The following is a 17,181-nucleotide window of genomic DNA, read 5'->3' as shown; positions in this document are numbered from 1 at the left end:
ACAAGGCAGTTATTCAACATCGTGTCCTCAGGAGTGTGGATTTCATAAAAGTCGTGTTCTTTTTTTCAGGATTATCCTCGTATAGAAGAGCTCACCCATTCATTAACAAGGATTTTTACTAATTCCCTCATAAGTGGCAGTGGGACATGCACAGAAATTAGCAGACAATCCCAAAAAAGAAAAAGATGACAAGTAATTGCAGCCCCATTGCTCAGAAGGTAATTAACAGAGGACTGACTGAAACAAGTTTTAAAGGAAACAGATACTGAAGTTGGAAATGGGAAAGTTATACTGTAAATATACACATAAAACCAGGCTCCACAAACACAGCATGGGAAATGCCATGGATAAAAGGGAGCTATGTGAAATAAAGGATAAGAGTGACAAATGAATAAATAGATAATTCTCAGCTCGGCAGAGAAGGACCTGGGGGTCCTGATGGACGAGAGACTGAACATGAGGCAGCAGTGCGCTCTGGCAGCTCGAAAGGCAAATGGGATCCTGGGCTCCATCAGGAGAGGGGTGGTCAGCAGGGACAGGGAGGTGATCGTCCCTCTCTACTCGGCTCTTGTGAGGCCCCACCTGGAGTACTGTGTCCAGGTGTGGAGCCCTCAGTACAAGAAAGACATAGAGATTTTGGAAAGGGTCCAGAGGAGGGCGACTAAGATGATCAGGGGGCTGGAGCACCTCCCCTATGAGGACAGGCTGAGGGAGTTGGGCTTGTTCAGCCTGGAGAAGAGAAGGCTGCAGGGTGACCTCATTGCAGCCTATCAATACCTGAAGGGAACCTACAGCCAGGAGGGGGGTAAACTCTTCAGAAGGGCTGACAACAGCAGGACGAGGGGAAATGGATCCAAGTTGAGGGAGGGAAGATTGAGGTTGGATGTTAGGGGGAAGTTCTTTACAAGGAGAGTGGTTAGGCCCTGGAACGGGCTGCCCAGGGAGGTTGTGGATGCCCCGTCCATCCCTACAGGTGTTCAAGGCCAGGTTGGACGGGGTCCTGGGCAACCTGATCTGAATGTGGATGTTTGGTGGCCCTGCTAGGCAGGGGGGTTGGAACTACATGATCCTTGAGGTCCCTTCCTACTCGAGTGATTCTGTGATTCTGTGTGATAATAAACTAAGCTTAAATAAATGCATCCTAGCAGGTAGAAAATATCTTCCAAATGAGGAAGAATCATTTACGAGTTACTTCCCAATAGTAACGGGCTGTCTGCTGCTCTAGGGTAAAGCTCAGTCAGCTCCAACACTGGAGTGATGCAATATGGTGGCCTACGACCATGAAGATTATACTTGGTACCAGGTCAAATAGAAGTTTAACTTCAACCATGTTAACTGGCAGACTGGATGACGAACCTTGCCAAATTTCTTAAGTGTTTTCAAGACTGTTGTAACAAAGTGTTGTTTCAGAGGATGATTTTATTCCTTGGGAGAACACCATACTGTACCAAAACGAAATCAGATCATCGCTTCAACAAGCCTTTGTCTCCAGGAAGGACAGCTCTACTTGTGTTTCACCACAGCTGCACTCTATTATACAAACAGAGCAGCAAAACTGACTGGTCTTTTTTTTTCCCCTATGCATGTACAGTCATCTTTGGACCGTTAAAAATATACTTATGGTATCATAAATGAATGAAGATCTGTACAGAGACTGAAATTACATGGTTAGTGGTTTACACCAAAGTTACAAACAAAACTTCAAGAGGAAATAGCATTTACAGGCAAACATGGGCGCAACATACTCTTATCTGAAGAGTTTGGTATAGCTAAGGTACACAAACCTGAAGGACCCTACTTTCATAAGCTTTCAGTTTTCCCCAAGATGCAGTCACTTCTATGTTAGAGAGTTATTTCTACAATAAACGTGGATGAGAAGTTACAAGGATAAACCATGTGAAGTTGCAAATACGTCAAGCACAGTCAGAAAAAATACTTTGCAGGATGCAGGGACATAGCACAAAGAGAGAAAATAGGAATGTTTTCATTGCAGGAAGAGAAGTGGTATTTAAAAAGAAGCCAAAATTATCATTTTCTGCTTTTGGCAAGGTGTCCTAACACGGTTTACAGTGTTAAGAGATCCTTTCTCCTGTGTTTGTACATAGAATAAGTTAAGGTTTACCAACTGTAAGGACCTTTTCAAATGTTAAGACGTTTGCCTTTCTGCTCTCCATCTGGCTGTCTCACGCTCAAAGGAAGACTTTTGAATTCAGTACGGTTTCTGCAAGACTCAAACCAACAACAAAAATAACCATTACCTTCAGATAGCGAAGAACATCATGATTTTTTTCCAGCTTAAGATGTCAGCTAGATATTGAAAGCTTCTAAGAATCATGATATTCATTACAGGCTTTCAACCTACCCTTAAAATCAACAGCAGCTCACTGTGAAACACAAGAAAGGGAAGTAGCTCCTACATTCTCAAATATACACACCTAGCTCCTGTAAAGTCAATGTGTCTTGTGTGATTAGAAAACAAACAAGATTTTGAGGTGAAAATGATCTATTCCATTGTGTGCACGTCACGCTGCACAGCACAATTTTAGTGCAGCACCTGGATCACATAGCTGCTCCTTTTTTCCCATTAATGGATTAAAAAAAACAAAAATAATTTTAAAAAAACCAAAGCCTGTCAGATGGCCTCATGATACATTCAGAACTTGAATCATCCTTTTAGCTGCTTTCAGATACAATTTCTATCTCACAGTTTTTGTTCTCGGAAGCATCTCAAGCAGCTCTGGTGCAAAGCGTGGCTCTTTATCTGAGGGCACAACCACCTACCATGGAAATATCCTCTCCTTAAGAAAGGATGGATTCTCTTCATGGAAGGATTTCTAGAGATGGGAAACCAAAGAAACTCAGAGATCAACGGTGTAAGAATGGCATAAGAAGAGAAGTCCCAGCTGCAGCAGGTGAGGTGAGACAAAAAATGACAAAAAGGTGTTGAAACCTGAATTCCAAACTGGAGAAGTAGGCAGCCTAACGACTTAAACACAATGGAGGATTCTAGAATATCTCCTTACCAGAATCTCAGTCAAATGCAATACGGGAGTCCCCTGCTAAGACAGAAGTGTCTCACAGCTTACCTACAGCATTGTAAGCTACAGCATTGTAAGCAATCAGCAAAAGAATTAATTTGAAGAAAATCCAGTAAGTTTCCATACAGTACATGCTATATATTGTCAGTGAATAATAACTAACTCAGAGCCCAGAAGATGTTTGCATCACTGACTTTCCAAAATCCAGCATTTCATGATTGCTGAGAAAATCCAACTACACAGGATCAGCTGGTTTGGCTACTATCTTCAATCTGGAACTGCTTTCACTTAAGTCAGCACTGGGAGGGCTGTCTAGCAATTAGATTTCAACTTCCACCAGCCATTTTTAATATCTTCCACTTCAAAGTCCACAATAACTGCACTCCAGAGCATCAGGAAATGAAAACTCCTGTCTCCTTTTGATATTTCAGAAGGACCTTGAGGGGAGAAAAGCGAGTCATCCTGACGGGAATTCTGCCAGTAGGTGATTACTGAGCTCCCTACTTGCTAATGTGCATGAAAGATCGATGTCAGCTTCCTGTTATTCAGAGAAGCACAACCCAGTGACTCCAGGCTGGAGCACCAGAGCAATCCTGACCTTAAAGAAAAAGAGAAGGTACTTTTTAAATGACTGATTCCTACCTCTTGCAATTCAGGTCTCCTTTCCATATGCTAAGGAAGTCTTGATGTCCTTTACATGGACATTAACTGAAGCTACTACTTGTAGCAATTCAGCTGCAACTTACATTAGTCATCACAGTCCAAATAACAACATGGGAAAAACACTGAAGGAAACAAATAGCAATGTGACTACTGAACTACTGAACTGTATAAGCTGCGTATGAAAACTTACTCAAGAACCACAAGAATTGGTCCAGATGCAATACAATCTAATGGGTTATTACAGGGACTGATCTCCCTAAGCTGTTCCTTTTTTTTTTTAAAATTTAGAAACCTAAAGACCAGGCTATTATAAATAGTAAGAATTTTAACATTTAAAGGTCGGTAGAACACCACAGGAAACTGTGATAGATTAAGCAGATTGGAAAGGAATACTGTATTAATCCAGCTATGCATAGGTTTAGGCAAATAAGAAACGTACCTTAGTGTAATATTATGGGAAAATCTGAGAGAGAAAAGTCAGAAGGGGCTCAGGTAAGAGCAACCAGGAGCACTACAAAGGAAAACAAGTGGCCAGCTAGGAGGTTTTGTGCTTGAAGTCAGCATCCCAGACCTGTGCTTTGACCTCTCTTGGCTGCTGCTGCCTTGCTGGGTCTTCAGTTCTCTGGATCCTTAAATATACACTGGTATCCTTCAAACAAAACTGCACAGGTAAACCACTCCAGCGAATCAGTGGATCAGGGAGGGGTAATGAGGTAATTTCAAGGAAAAAAAAAATAATAGATTAATTATTAACAACGCAATTTGATTTTTATCTCCAGTGCTTTTATGAGCAGTTCCAACATGCTGCATCAAGCAAGAAGTGCTGACTTACAGCATTATGCATCTCATATCCCAGCAGCAGAACTCATCCCTTGGCATTCAGTGTACCCACTCAGCCAATATTTCTGTAGATGCTTCTACTCCGATTACAGTATTGCATGACACGTCTGTGTTCTTCAAAACAACCAACGTGTAGAAGGTAATTAGAAGAGAAAGCTCTCAATGCTGCTGACTAACAGAGCTGGCGTGAGCAAGCTCAGTTTGAACACCCACACTGTACAGGTATTTTCTAATGCACAGCCCTCTCCTTGGTATGTCTCCTTACAGCTTCTGTAATTGCTCTGGGTTACAATTAAGTTATCCTTTTCCTGACTCTCACCTCTATGAAAATCGCTTTCTACTGTGTAATAAAAACACTAAAAAATTAGAACCTAACAGGAGACTGTTCCAGCACTGATCTTATTCCTTATGTTGCTCTAAAAATAAAATAAATGCGTGAAAGCAAATTTTAAAATAACTCCATGTTTCTTCATTAGAAACTGATAGCTGCACAACCATGTAAAATAATGCAGATTTCAACTTAGATGGTGAAACACCCATTGTTGGACTAAGCAGCTTTTGCTTTTCCCTCCCAAAAGCAAAAAAAAATATTCATTACCTATTTAGTTCCTATTACTGCAGTGTCTGAACCACTCCAGTCTTCTGTGTGTTTATCCTTAATACCCCTGCGAGGGGAAGACAGGTTAGAAGAGAGTATGTCCAGCCACTCAACTACCCTTACCTAGCACAATAACTGACTTACCCACATCATCTCTTCTAATTATAGTTTCAAAGCATGCAAGAGTAAGAACTGTAGCTCTTTAGTTACCAGCTCTTACAGCATTTAGCATAATGGAGTTCTCCTCCTACTGGAACTCTTAAAGAAGACAAAAAAATGAAGGAAAAGCACATGACAGCCCCACACGTGGATGCGTGGCTCTTCTGAGGGAGTGAGTTGAGAGCATGAAAGACAGGGGATGTTCTCAGCATCTCCTCTGTATGGGATGAAACCAGCTGTGGAAAGAGCATCTGCCCAGGACATCAATGTGATATCTTACTTCAGGATTCCAAAGCAGAGGTGGTCCTTCTGTCACTTCAAGGGCACTTTTTCCAGGGATAGAAGGGAGATAATCAGCAGGGCTGCTGTGGCCTTGGACTGTCCTCCTTTCTCTGTAGTTCCTCACTACTAAAGGCCAGTTTTGATAATTATCTTCCTATGGCTTTAACCATGCCTATCACATCCAGGCACGCCTACAGTACAAGGTGTTCTGAAGCATTAATTATTATTTTTGGGGTTCAGAGGAGAGTATTATACTAAATGTAACAGTATTTGAGAACGAAACAAAAATGCCAGAATATATCCTTGACCATTTTCTTGAGTCTGCAAGAAGTCTGAACGAGCAAGACAGGGAACACCTCCTTACCACTGTACTTTATTTCCAATCCAAGACATCCAGAACTACCTAGACTTCATTTTCATTACCAGTAGCTGATATGCCATCTTTGAACATTGCTTTTCTGGAATATAGGGAAAGAAAGCATCATTTCCCTGATAAACGCACACCTAAGACACAAGCAGAACAACCATTGGAAGTACACCTGGAAGGATTTTGCAGGTAAATCTGAAGTTAAAACAGTTAACACAGACACATCATTTGCAATATCAATCTAGAAAGCACACTGAAAGCAAGTACCTACATCCGGAAAATGCAATCAAAGTGTAAAGAGATTAGGCTGAGATGATGTAAAGTTTGAATATTACATGTGATAAGCTCATTGCTGAAGGGCAGATTTGCTGCCACTACAGCCTTTACTGGAAACAAAATAAAACCTATTTGAAATGTTATTTTAAGACAAACTGATGTCAGACTGCCAAGAAGCTACCAAGAAAGGCAAGCTTACTCTCGAGCCAATGTTAAAACTGAAGTGATTATGATGATGTTTGTTACAGAGATCATCCATTTAATTTGATTTTCATCATACTTAACTCCTTCTTGTTCACCTTTCCTCTCCTACACTGGGATCAGTGTACTGGCTTCACACTCAGTGCCTGCACCAACTCCTCTAAGCCTGAGATTCTCTGAGCATAGAAGCACAGCTTCTGGCAGCTGACGTTGAGTTAGCAGAATACATCCAGCTCAGCATCCTCTACCCTTACTCCAGATGCAGTGCCTTGAGGCACAGTATCCTATGGGAATGGACTCAGAGGCTTTGGCAGCTCCTTCCCAGGCACTGTGCAGTGAAGCATGAGAGCTCAGCATCTCTGAAAGGTGAGTAGCAGAAAATAACATGGATCAGTGCTTTTTTCAAGATACCTGCAGCACTAACTTTAGAAAGCTTTCATCAAAATTCAAACCCTCTTGCTTTCCTGCCTTCCTGACTTTCATCATGGATTTCTCATGGGTGTCCAGAATGATAAAGCTACAAGTCTCTCCTACTGATGATTCATCTCACACGGATGATAGGAAAATGAAAGGGAGGATGGGGTGTGATAAATGTAAAACAGAGCACATTGAGATGATGAACCAGTAGCAACCACAGCCTGAATCAGACACACAGCAGCCACCACAATACCACTTGATGACTTTTTCTCTCTCATCAGCAAACCAACAGAAACCTCCATCCAGAATTAACTGCCATTTTTTCTTGCAGCACCACCTTAAGAACCGTATGGCTGCCAACACAATGATCACAGAATCACAGAATAACCAAGGTTGGAAAAGACCTTCAAGATCATCCAGTCCAACCATCCACCTATCACCAATAGTACTCACTAAACGATGCCCCTCAATACAACATCCAAACCTGGTGTAGGGAACCTGCTTTGGCAGGGGAGTTGGACTCGATGATCTCTGGACCTTCCAACCCCCACAATTCTGTGATTCTGCATGAGATAAAGAAAATAATGAAAAAAACAGGAACCATCTGATCTCTGAAATGACTGACTCTTATTACTCTTATTCACTTCTTAACATCCAACTTTACTTCTTTTAGGTTTTTTTCTTCTAAGTATGTCACCTTTAAAGTCTTTCCAACAGTTTGTAATTCAGTAACAACCTCCTGCAAGGACTTCTGTACCTCATTCACTAACCCAACATTTGAAGGCTGTGTCTTCTCCTGGTCTGCTATTTGTAACTCCTTTTACTTGTCATTTCAACACAACTTGCATGTTCTCACTCGAAAAATTAAAGTAGTTCCCTATTAGCCCACAAATGTTGGCAAAAACTATTTATTAAGTTCTTTACTGTGAGAGTGATGAGGTGCTGGAACAGCTGCCCAGAGAGGCTGTGGATGCCCTGCCTCTGGAAGTGTTCAATGCCAGGCTGGATGGGGCCCTGGGCAGCCTGGACTGCTATGAAATGTGGAGGTTGGCGGCCCTGCAAGTGGCAGGGGGTTGGAGATTCATGATTCTTGAGGTCCCTTCCAACCCTGGCCATTCTGTGATTCTACCTATGTGAAAATGAAGATTCTTCTCCATAAAGATAGTAAGTTTGAAGTCTAAATTCAACAATCTCACAATCTAAACCAAATATGGGAAGAGAGAATGCAGTGCATTGAAGACTAAAGCTTTACACACCATCTTTGTTTAATACAGTAGCTGCAAAGAAACAATTCATATGTTAGCTGGAAGACATTGGGCAGGAAGAAGAGCTACTGTGCAAAGATAAGCAAACTGAACACAAAATGAACCAAGTTCCCAGCACAACTGCTGGCTCAAAGACTGGCAGAGGAAACTTTTAGAGGACAGCTCTGAGACAAATGTAGAAGTACAGCAAAAGTGGAAGAAAATATAAATTAACACAAAAGACATATGGAAATCACTGTGGGAGAGTTCAAGGACAAAACAACAAAAAGAATAGAAGACCTCTCAACAGGATATGTTTAGGAAAAGGAAACATTTCTCTACAGCCTGCAACAGAAAAGAGGAAAAAATACAGGCAAATTTAAGTATGATGGACTCAATTTTAGCATTCGAGTATTGTGCTCCCATTGGACATCGTATGGAAGACAGTATCACAGGAAGATAAACTTGGGCCTTAAAAGAATTAACAGCCATCAAGTCCCAAACGCCCGAGTGAAAAACAACTGTGATATCACAGACCACAAAGCCATAGCAGCTTGGTTAAGTGAAGGAAAACAACATCTGCTGGATGATTTCACTGCCCTGCCACACTTCTCTGCTACTTCCCGAAGCATCTATGCAGTCCAATTGAGCTGATTCTTCTTAGAGCCAACAGTCACCATTTCCAAAGAGCCACAAGCAATATAAACCAGCAATTCTCACCTGGTTTTCACTCTGCTGCTTCTGAAGAAAGTTATGATCTCCCACATTATGCAGCTAGCTGCAGCTTTATGGAGAGCCATCTGCAGAAGCCTGACCTGCAGGTAACAGTAGGCCATGAACACAAGCACCTTGCTTTTGCTCTCTTTCTAAGCTTCTGTTACCAAATCAAAAGTTGGTAGAAAAACCTTTTGCTTCTCCAGACTGCTCTTCCCTTCTATTCATTTCCACAGCTGTAAAAACAACTTGAGGGGGAGGGAGGGGAGGAAAAAAGACTTTTTTTTTTTTTACTCATGAGCAAAATATCACCCAGAGCAACTTTGACATATATAAATCTTTATTTATAAATCAACAAGAGCCTGAAAAGAACTGTGCCCTATAGGAGGAATGTGCCCTGGCCCGCTGCAGTACAGAGCCAGCATAGACCTGGCTGTCCTTAACAGCACAGCAATGCTGGAAACTGCTTCAGAGCAAAGCCAGGTCTGCAGATACTATTTCACAAAGAAGATATGCAAGTAATTCTTCAAGGATCCCTGTGCTTCCTCATGGTAAGGTCAAAACACCCATGAGAGGGGATGGGAGCAGCATGCTTTCCAGTTGGGAGGCAAACCATGGTCCAAACAGACAAATGGCTCTGACTTGGGAGGATGGAAATACGTGATGAAGAAATGACAGTGGACAGAATTACTTTGTCCCAGGATCATCAATGCTCCAGGCTATTATTAATGCTTAACTATCTTACAGCAGCACTACAGTCTCCTTCCTTTTGGTGTAATACTTTATCTGATTTCTGGATGCTGGATCTTGTCCAAATGAAGGCCCCTATCCAATTGCAATTAGCAATTACTGAAAAACCAGCCTACAGGGCAGTAGTATCTTGAGCTTTCACTGCAAATAATGAGCTCATTAAGGCACTGTGTAAGTAAGAGAGCTTCCAAGGTCATGCTTTATGACCATAAGGTTGATATACTGAAATCCTACTAGCTGGAAACCACACAAGTCATACACAGACATCCACTGCCATACACCCCAACTCACAGGGAAGCAAACGTGAAGGAAGATATTGAGAGGAAAGAAGGGTTGGTGTAAATTACACATTGTGTCCCGGATACCACACCTGGTGCAAACCTGCAGGTAGAGGCAGATGTCCAGCTCACCCTCAGCATTGTCTTTCTCTAATCCTGCTTGTCTACTTTCCTGCCTAAAGCAGAGCAAACCTTGTCTTCTCCTCAAACCCGAAAGTCAAATCTCAAACTGAAAGCCTGAAAGTTGCCCAGCTGACAAGAACTTCTGGTGATTCATCTTCACCAGCTCTTCTGGTTAGAGAAGAGAATCAATAGCACAGTGTTGCTTGGACCTGTGCAACCTGTGCTGCAAGGGAAAATAACTTCTTGCTCACACAGCCAGCTGGAGATCCTTCAAGAGATGCCTGTATCACTGCTAGGTCACTCCAAGGACACTACATTCTGAAAACAAATCAAACCAAGGAATAACATCTCCCCAGCAAAACCAATGACAATAAAAAAAAATGATACAATAAACTAACGCCCCAGGACACAGCTGGAAAGCAAAATTGCTGCTGGACATTAATCTCAATTTGGAAATAAAGTTTTGGAATTTCCCTCAGGAAAGATCTGCAGTGTAGAAGGCAGGTTGAGTCACCAGTTGGAAAGGTCAAGAAATGGAGAGAAGCATCAGATGGTTGGGGGGGGCAGGGGGCTGAGCACCAAGGGTGCCTCTCTGCCACCAGAAATGAATGAATGAGAGCTGCTACCTCCCAGGCTGCAGACACACTGGTTCCCTTTAAAGAAATAAATAAGCCTGGTCAAGATACTTTACAGCACTGAGGGACAAGGTTTAGCAGGCATGGTGGTGATGGATTGACCATTGGTCCAGATGATCTCAGAGGTCTTTGCCAACCTTAATGATAATTTTATGACCTGTGTGAGCTAGCACAAGAAACCTGAGTATTTACGCTCAGTTTTTTAGATGCACAAAAAGATCTGTGCCCACACTGTCAAACCTAAATGCTGCCTGTAAAATCACTGCAAGCCTGCCCAGAGCTTGCCTGTCTGGGATACTGAGATACTCAGATCTGTCAGTGGTAAAAAAGATCAGTGCAAAACCAGTGCTTTTGTTTTCTGAGTTCTAATATTGTCTAGAAATTTCTTTTTACCTGACACTTTCCTGACTTCTTTGTAATGCTTCCAAAACTACCAAAATAGTCAAGCACCTCGAATTCATGCAGCAGCTTTTCTTCTCTGCTAATGGACTGAAAAACGGCTGTAATTAATGAGGCAGGCATGAAGAGTTGCACCGATAGAAAACCCAAAGCCAAAGGTAGGTAGCTTTGACTCGAGAACTGTTTGCAGTTGGACTCACTCCCAGCATTGTACGTGTTATTATTTGATATGTACTTTGAACTAAAAACTCTTTTTGCATTTTTTAACCTCTCACGATCTGTGAACCTTCCTGTGACCCTCTTTATGCCACTGAAAAGTGAGAGAATGGCCAAATAGTGCTTGCAGGCCCTGCAAGACAAAATGACCATATACCACTTAGCTCCTGGGCTTGAAAACAACACCGAGTTCCTCTGAACATTTTTACAGTGATTAATATTATTCTTTTGTTTAGAAAACATCTTCCCCACTGTTCTACAGAAGGCTCCAGCAAATATGCAAAATGCATTACAGAAACAGCAGTTTCAAAAATCAAAGACAAACTCCAAACAGACTGAAGACATTTTTGTTTTTCAGTTGGGACAGCTGTCACTAAAGGCTCATTTACAGGCATTCAGAACTCAGCAGTGTTCCTTTACCATAATTTATTTTACATTAACCTTCCCATGCTTAGCTAATAATACATACTCTGCAGATTCATATCGTGCAGTTCGTAAGTTTCTCTGCTTCAGCCTGCATGAAGCAGAACTGAACTGTACAAATGCCACTGCTCTGTTACCATGTGGAGTGGCAGATGTCCAAATGCCAGCTGTACAAGTACCGAATGCGAAGCACTAATTATAGAGTAATTAAATGCTTTGTTAAACCATATTTAAGGCTTTTATTGTCACTTAGTAGCTGTACAACACACACGAGTTTTAAGCATATCTACAAGGTGAGGGATAGAAGAGAACGAGTTCACCGGATTTTGCTGAAGCCTTTGACCATGTCTTTTAATGAAAGCTGTAAAAGTTAAGCTATCATGAGATGACAGGTAGAGGAGCACCAAGGATCAGAGACCCACACACAGAAAAGGAAAAATTATAAATCAGAGCAAGGCTACAAGATGATCTTCCAGCTGTAGCATACCCATATACAAACTAGGAAGAGAAATAAAAATAACACAGCAGTATTTGCCACTGACCAAAAGTTACTTGTAAGCAGAGACAGCTGTCTGCCTAACGAGCTTCCTTCTGCAATATCCCTCTTCGAATAAAGAGACCCTTCTATCAACTTCCTTTTGTCCACAGCACGAAAAACCAAGCGAGAAGTGTTTGTGCTGAAAAGCATCCCGCAGCTCCACACTGCTCTGTACACTCCACCTGACATTACAGCCACCATCAATTAGTTTAATTTTCCTTTACCTTTTCATCTCTCCCACCCCCTAAGTTGAGGGAGCTCCCTGAAGGAACCTGATAAGTTTAAAGAGGAAATGTGTGATGCGGCTTCCTGCAATCAGGTCATTAAAGCTGCAAGTCCAAATCCCTTTCAGTCTTGAAGGCTGCAGGGCTGTGACACTGTCTTCTTTTTAAACAGCACTTTAGAAATCATTGGTTTCATGATGCCTTTAAATAATTCAGCTGCAGCCAGGCAGCTGGGCTGATCACACCCAATTAATCCTCATGATTCTTCCTTCACCTGCCACTTCATGATAGAAAGAACAGACAGAGCTCTTGAAGCCAGACAGTTTGGCTTTTTTTCACTTCATTTCTTTCTTTATTTTCACTCACACAGCAATATCAAGCTTTTCAGCCTCTGGCCCCTTTTCAAAGCCTCTGGCAAAGGAAGCAAAATAAAGCAGGATGTTCGAGAGGAACAGGTAAGAGTATATACACGGCAGTCAAAATCCAACATCCAAGATGTTTTCCCAACTTGAAGTACATTAAGAAAATTGATAGGTTCCAAAGTAACGACTCCCATGCAGAACAGAGATACAGGTGTATTTGTTGACAGCTCAATTTTTTTTTATTTTTTTTTAAGGCTTGCTGAAAGAAAGCACAGGTATTTTTGTGTTAGTTTCCAACAGAGAATTCTCTGATAGTAGTATCTATGTGAACGAAATCTCTTGTATCTAACAACACAGGTAACAACCATCTCACCTCTACCTCTCATCTAGACAAAAAATAGGAAGGATTTCAGAAACACTGGCAGAAGTGGCTCTAATCACAGAGTTGAGTTGGAAGGAACCTTTGAGGCCATCTGGTCCTTTGCCACGAGCAGGGACACCTACAACTCAATCAGGTGCTCAGAGCCCAGCCCTGCCTGACCTGAATCGTAAGCAGACCAAAACAATGTCTTCCCTTCCAATTCAACCCCCCCCAATATTGGTTCTATAAGGAAAGAACAGCTCAAGAAATATGGTAAACAAGCATTCAATGAAAACAAAAGGTAATAAAAGCGTATTTTCTTAAATGAAGGTGGCAGAACATAGCGACACAGGATCAGAGGCCAAGAAAGAAACAATCTGACAACAGTTCCTTGGAAGCCTGAAGCTGCTTTCAAGATGCTTGCCACTGTCTGTGCCAACATGAGTTTACTCCACCTGAAAGCAGTTCTGTTGTAGGCCATGCGCATTACTCACAGACAACAGCACAAGGCCTTATTCCACACACCCAGAAACACCACCAAAGTTTGATCAGAACTGAAACCAAACACTGAGTTGGTACCAACAACAGATTCTTCTGACAGAGAATCATAAACCCTTTGGAACCACAGCACAGAAATTACGAAGATCAGTTATATCCACTTTTCAAAGCCTACAAGACACGTGCTTCCCAGAGTATGGATGCAAGAAGGACACAGTACTTATCATACAAATGTTCAAATCAAAACAGAGCCCAAAAACTGAACGCTATATGGGTTAAACTCACCTGAAACATCACCCCTGTGGAAACAAGGAATAAACTGTAACAACACGACTTACATTTGACCTTGTTCTGTTTGTTTGGGTGGGAGGGTGGTGGTGGCGGTGGTCTTATTTCGCTTCTGTTGGTGCACAAAAGCTCAGATAATTCAGCATAACACACTGGGAGGTAGAAAGGATCAGTTCTAAAGAAATGCACCTGTACTGCTTGCCCTCCAGCTCATGAGAATTAATCCAAAACTCCAAGGAACACTGACTGAATTTCTACACCACACAACAGATGCATCAGTGAGGGATGCGAGAGTCATTTCAGCATCAAACACAGGCTGGTGAAGTAATTATCTTCATCTGCTTCTCCATTTCAATCAGTTTAATATTATTTAGTTAGTCATCCACCTACACAAGGAAGGAAAACTGGCTAGATGCAAACTCAAAGGCACGAAAAAAACAATTTTCCTTAGTTAAAGCACGAGTCTTTGAATGCAAGTCCTTGTTTTTGGGGCATACGAAGGCAATGCAAACTTGACATGCTAAATAAACAAAACAAAACAACAAACAACAGTCTGCACCACATTACCTTCACACCTCTGAACAGCTGATGAACTGCCATTGCTTGCTGTTTCTTTAAGAAGTGAATAGCAAAGAACTGCTTCTGGAACACAACTGGTAGCAATTTCTACTAAAATTAGTGTATAAAAATAAATTGCTAAATGGCAGTAGGACTTAATTTGCCAAACAAGTTTTCAGTTTGGCTCTTTGCATACTTCAGAAACCTGAAGAAAACATAATATTTGATTTGGACCCATCAGCATCCTTCAACTTTGGGTCTTCAATGATTTCTTACGAATTAATTACAATAAATGTTTAATGAAAATATTTTAAATACACCACCAGCTTAACTGAGTGGTACCAAGTCAGCTGGAAGTCCAAAAGTGATTTTCACTATTCAGTAAGGTAAGACAAAGTAACAGAGCTTTAAATATAATTAACTGCAACATCACAAATTACCACAGTGAGAACGGGGAGAGATGCAAGAAAAATATTTTTGTACTTTCTGGTTTCTTTGCTCTCTGAATTTGAGTTTTTGTTTAATTGCTTTTCTTGCTGAGCTTGGTCCATTTAAGTGCTGCAGCTTACAGCACAGCTTTTATATGCAGTTGTTTCAGCACAACTGACCAACAAACTGCGGTCTCCAACACTAAAACCATAAGGAGAGATCAAACCTTCTGTAATTAATCCCTTTTTACTTTTGCCCCTAAACACACACCTTTAATCTCATCTTCTTTGTCTAATCTAGAAGCAGATGAAAACTATCAGTTCACACACCCAACAGTGCAGGGGTTACTTCAAAATTTACATGCTAGCCAAATCTACTTTCACATGGTGAAGTACCAACTTCCTCTTCCCCATGCAGATTATCTCTCAAACCAATTTCTGCCAAGAGGAAAACACAAAAATACATACTCTGCAAAACTGTCACTCTATTTAAGAACTCCTACGTTTGTCCCACTTTAGAGTACTAAGCCCTCTCTTAGCAGCCTCTTTTCAGCCATAAATCTACACCCCAACATCCCTATTCCTCTCGTTATTCACTCTTTCCCATTCCCACACTCTGAAAACCTCAACAATAAATAACAACTATTTCTTTTGGTCCTCCACCCATGTCAGTGTTTGTCACCCACTCGCAGCCCAGGAGGTACACCCAGAACCTTCACTCTCCTGCATGCCACGCTCTTCCAAAGTGCTGCTGAAGCATCCCAGCTATGCAAAAGGCCCTCTCAGGCTTCCCACTCCAAGCATTTCAGGGTAGAAGAGCCTGTTCAGTTTTCGAACTACTTTTCCTACAGTTTTAAGACTTCAAAAGCACTCTCATCAAATGGACATGAAAGCCTTTGTAGGACAGGGTCAGGTGGCTGTACAAAACTTCTACATCATTTGAAGCCACAGAACACAAAAATACATAATTTTTCAACAACACACTAGAGACAGGGCTTGATTCTTTACTCCCTACCACGACATACAGCATCTCAAACCCTCTGAACCCAACAAGCCTGTTGGATGACTGCATAGTTCAAACGCCTTCCCTCAGAAATACACTGGAATACATTTAAATTCCTGACTGCTCCTGAAGAATAGAGTTTTGAGGTCCACACCGCGACCTGTCCTCTTGCTGCTCCTCAGAGCTACGTCAACAGGTGGGACCCAGCTACTATAAAGCATCTCGAGGAACTGGGCAACCCAAGTTCAGGCAGCTGAAGATGCCAGCTCTGTATGAAGATACCCACTGCTGGCTGTGGACCTGTAGAGCTCTGGGAAGGCTTCCTTCTTTGGTTATCCACGCACTGCTGCAAGAACACCTTTAATGCAATGGCAAAACCCTTCAAACCCTCCACAACCTTCAGGCACCTTTTTGCTGCTTGGGCACAGCCAAAAGGGCAGAGTCTGGGCAGAAGGGACCACGAGATGATACACTGGGAGAAACGGCCTTCCTTCAGGCAGGGATCTGGGGGGGGAGGGAGGGAGAAGGGACAAGCAAAGCCCTCAGGGATTTGGGGGAAAGGACCCATTCTCACCCACCGGGCTGGCGGAGGGGTAAGCCTATTCCCCACCCCACACCATTCGCTTCCCTTAGGATCACGAAAGAAGGGAACCGTACACAGCGTGTGCGGTTGGGGGGCCCTCACAACACCCGCGGGGGAGCACGAAGGAAGGGGGGAAGGAGGGGAAGCCCGGCTCCACTCACAGAACTCGGCGATGTGGTAGGAGACGGCGTAATTCTCCTCGCACCACTCCAAGGTGGAGGTCGGAGGGCCCCAGTAACCCTCCCGGTCAACGGCCGGAGCCATCGCGGCGCGCCGGCTTTAGGCCACAGCGGAGCAAAAAGGGAAAAAAAAAAAAAAAAAAAAAAAAAGAAAAAAAAAAGAAAAAGGAAAAAAAAAAAAAAAAAAGGGGGAGGGGGGGGAAGAGGGAGGGAAGAAGAAGGTTGCCGGGCCCGGAGTTCTGAGGGTGGAGAATCGAGCTGAGCCCGCCCGCTTGAAGGCGGAGCTGAGCAGAGGAGGCACCGCGCGTCGTCATGGCGACCGCCGTGGCCTCGGGGCGCGTCTCGGCCCTCTGTGGATTTGTTGGGTGTGGAGGTGGGAAAGGCGGATTTAGGGGACACCTGAGAGAAATGGAAGGTTTAAAGGCTCGGGGCGCCCGTGTTGTGCCCTTGAGAGAGCTGAGAGCCCACCACAGAGCGCTCCCCGGGTGGCACAAACGTGGCTGCTCCTTTCACTGCTGTGTTTTTAAATGAAGAGG

The 17,181-nt window shown here is 42.7% G+C and overlaps 1 protein-coding gene across 2 annotated transcripts in view; it reads right to left on the bottom strand.

Annotated features, from left to right (window-relative positions):
- ACER3 (alkaline ceramidase 3) overlaps positions 1–16,798 on the bottom strand; it is a 56,098-nt gene extending 39,300 nt beyond the window's left edge. The window contains exon 1 of one of the 2 annotated variants that reach the window (XM_052670897.1): positions 16,628–16,798. In XM_052670897.1, coding sequence (XP_052526857.1) covers positions 16,628–16,730 — 103 coding nt within the window. In that variant the 5' untranslated portion in view covers positions 16,731–16,798. Of the gene's footprint in view, positions 1–2,135; positions 2,155–16,627 lie in introns of those variants that run through there. The other variant, XM_052670898.1, reaches the window with a different exon arrangement.
- Positions 16,799–17,181: the final 383 nt, after the last annotated feature.

Source organism: Tympanuchus pallidicinctus, unplaced genomic scaffold (assembly GCF_026119805.1).
Source record: "Tympanuchus pallidicinctus isolate F22 unplaced genomic scaffold, pur_lepc_1.0 scaffold11, whole genome shotgun sequence".
Taxonomy (NCBI): Eukaryota; Metazoa; Chordata; class Aves; order Galliformes; family Phasianidae; genus Tympanuchus; species Tympanuchus pallidicinctus.
The sequence above is the reverse complement of the archived record's forward strand: the minus strand, read 5'-3'. Positions and strand labels throughout refer to the sequence as shown.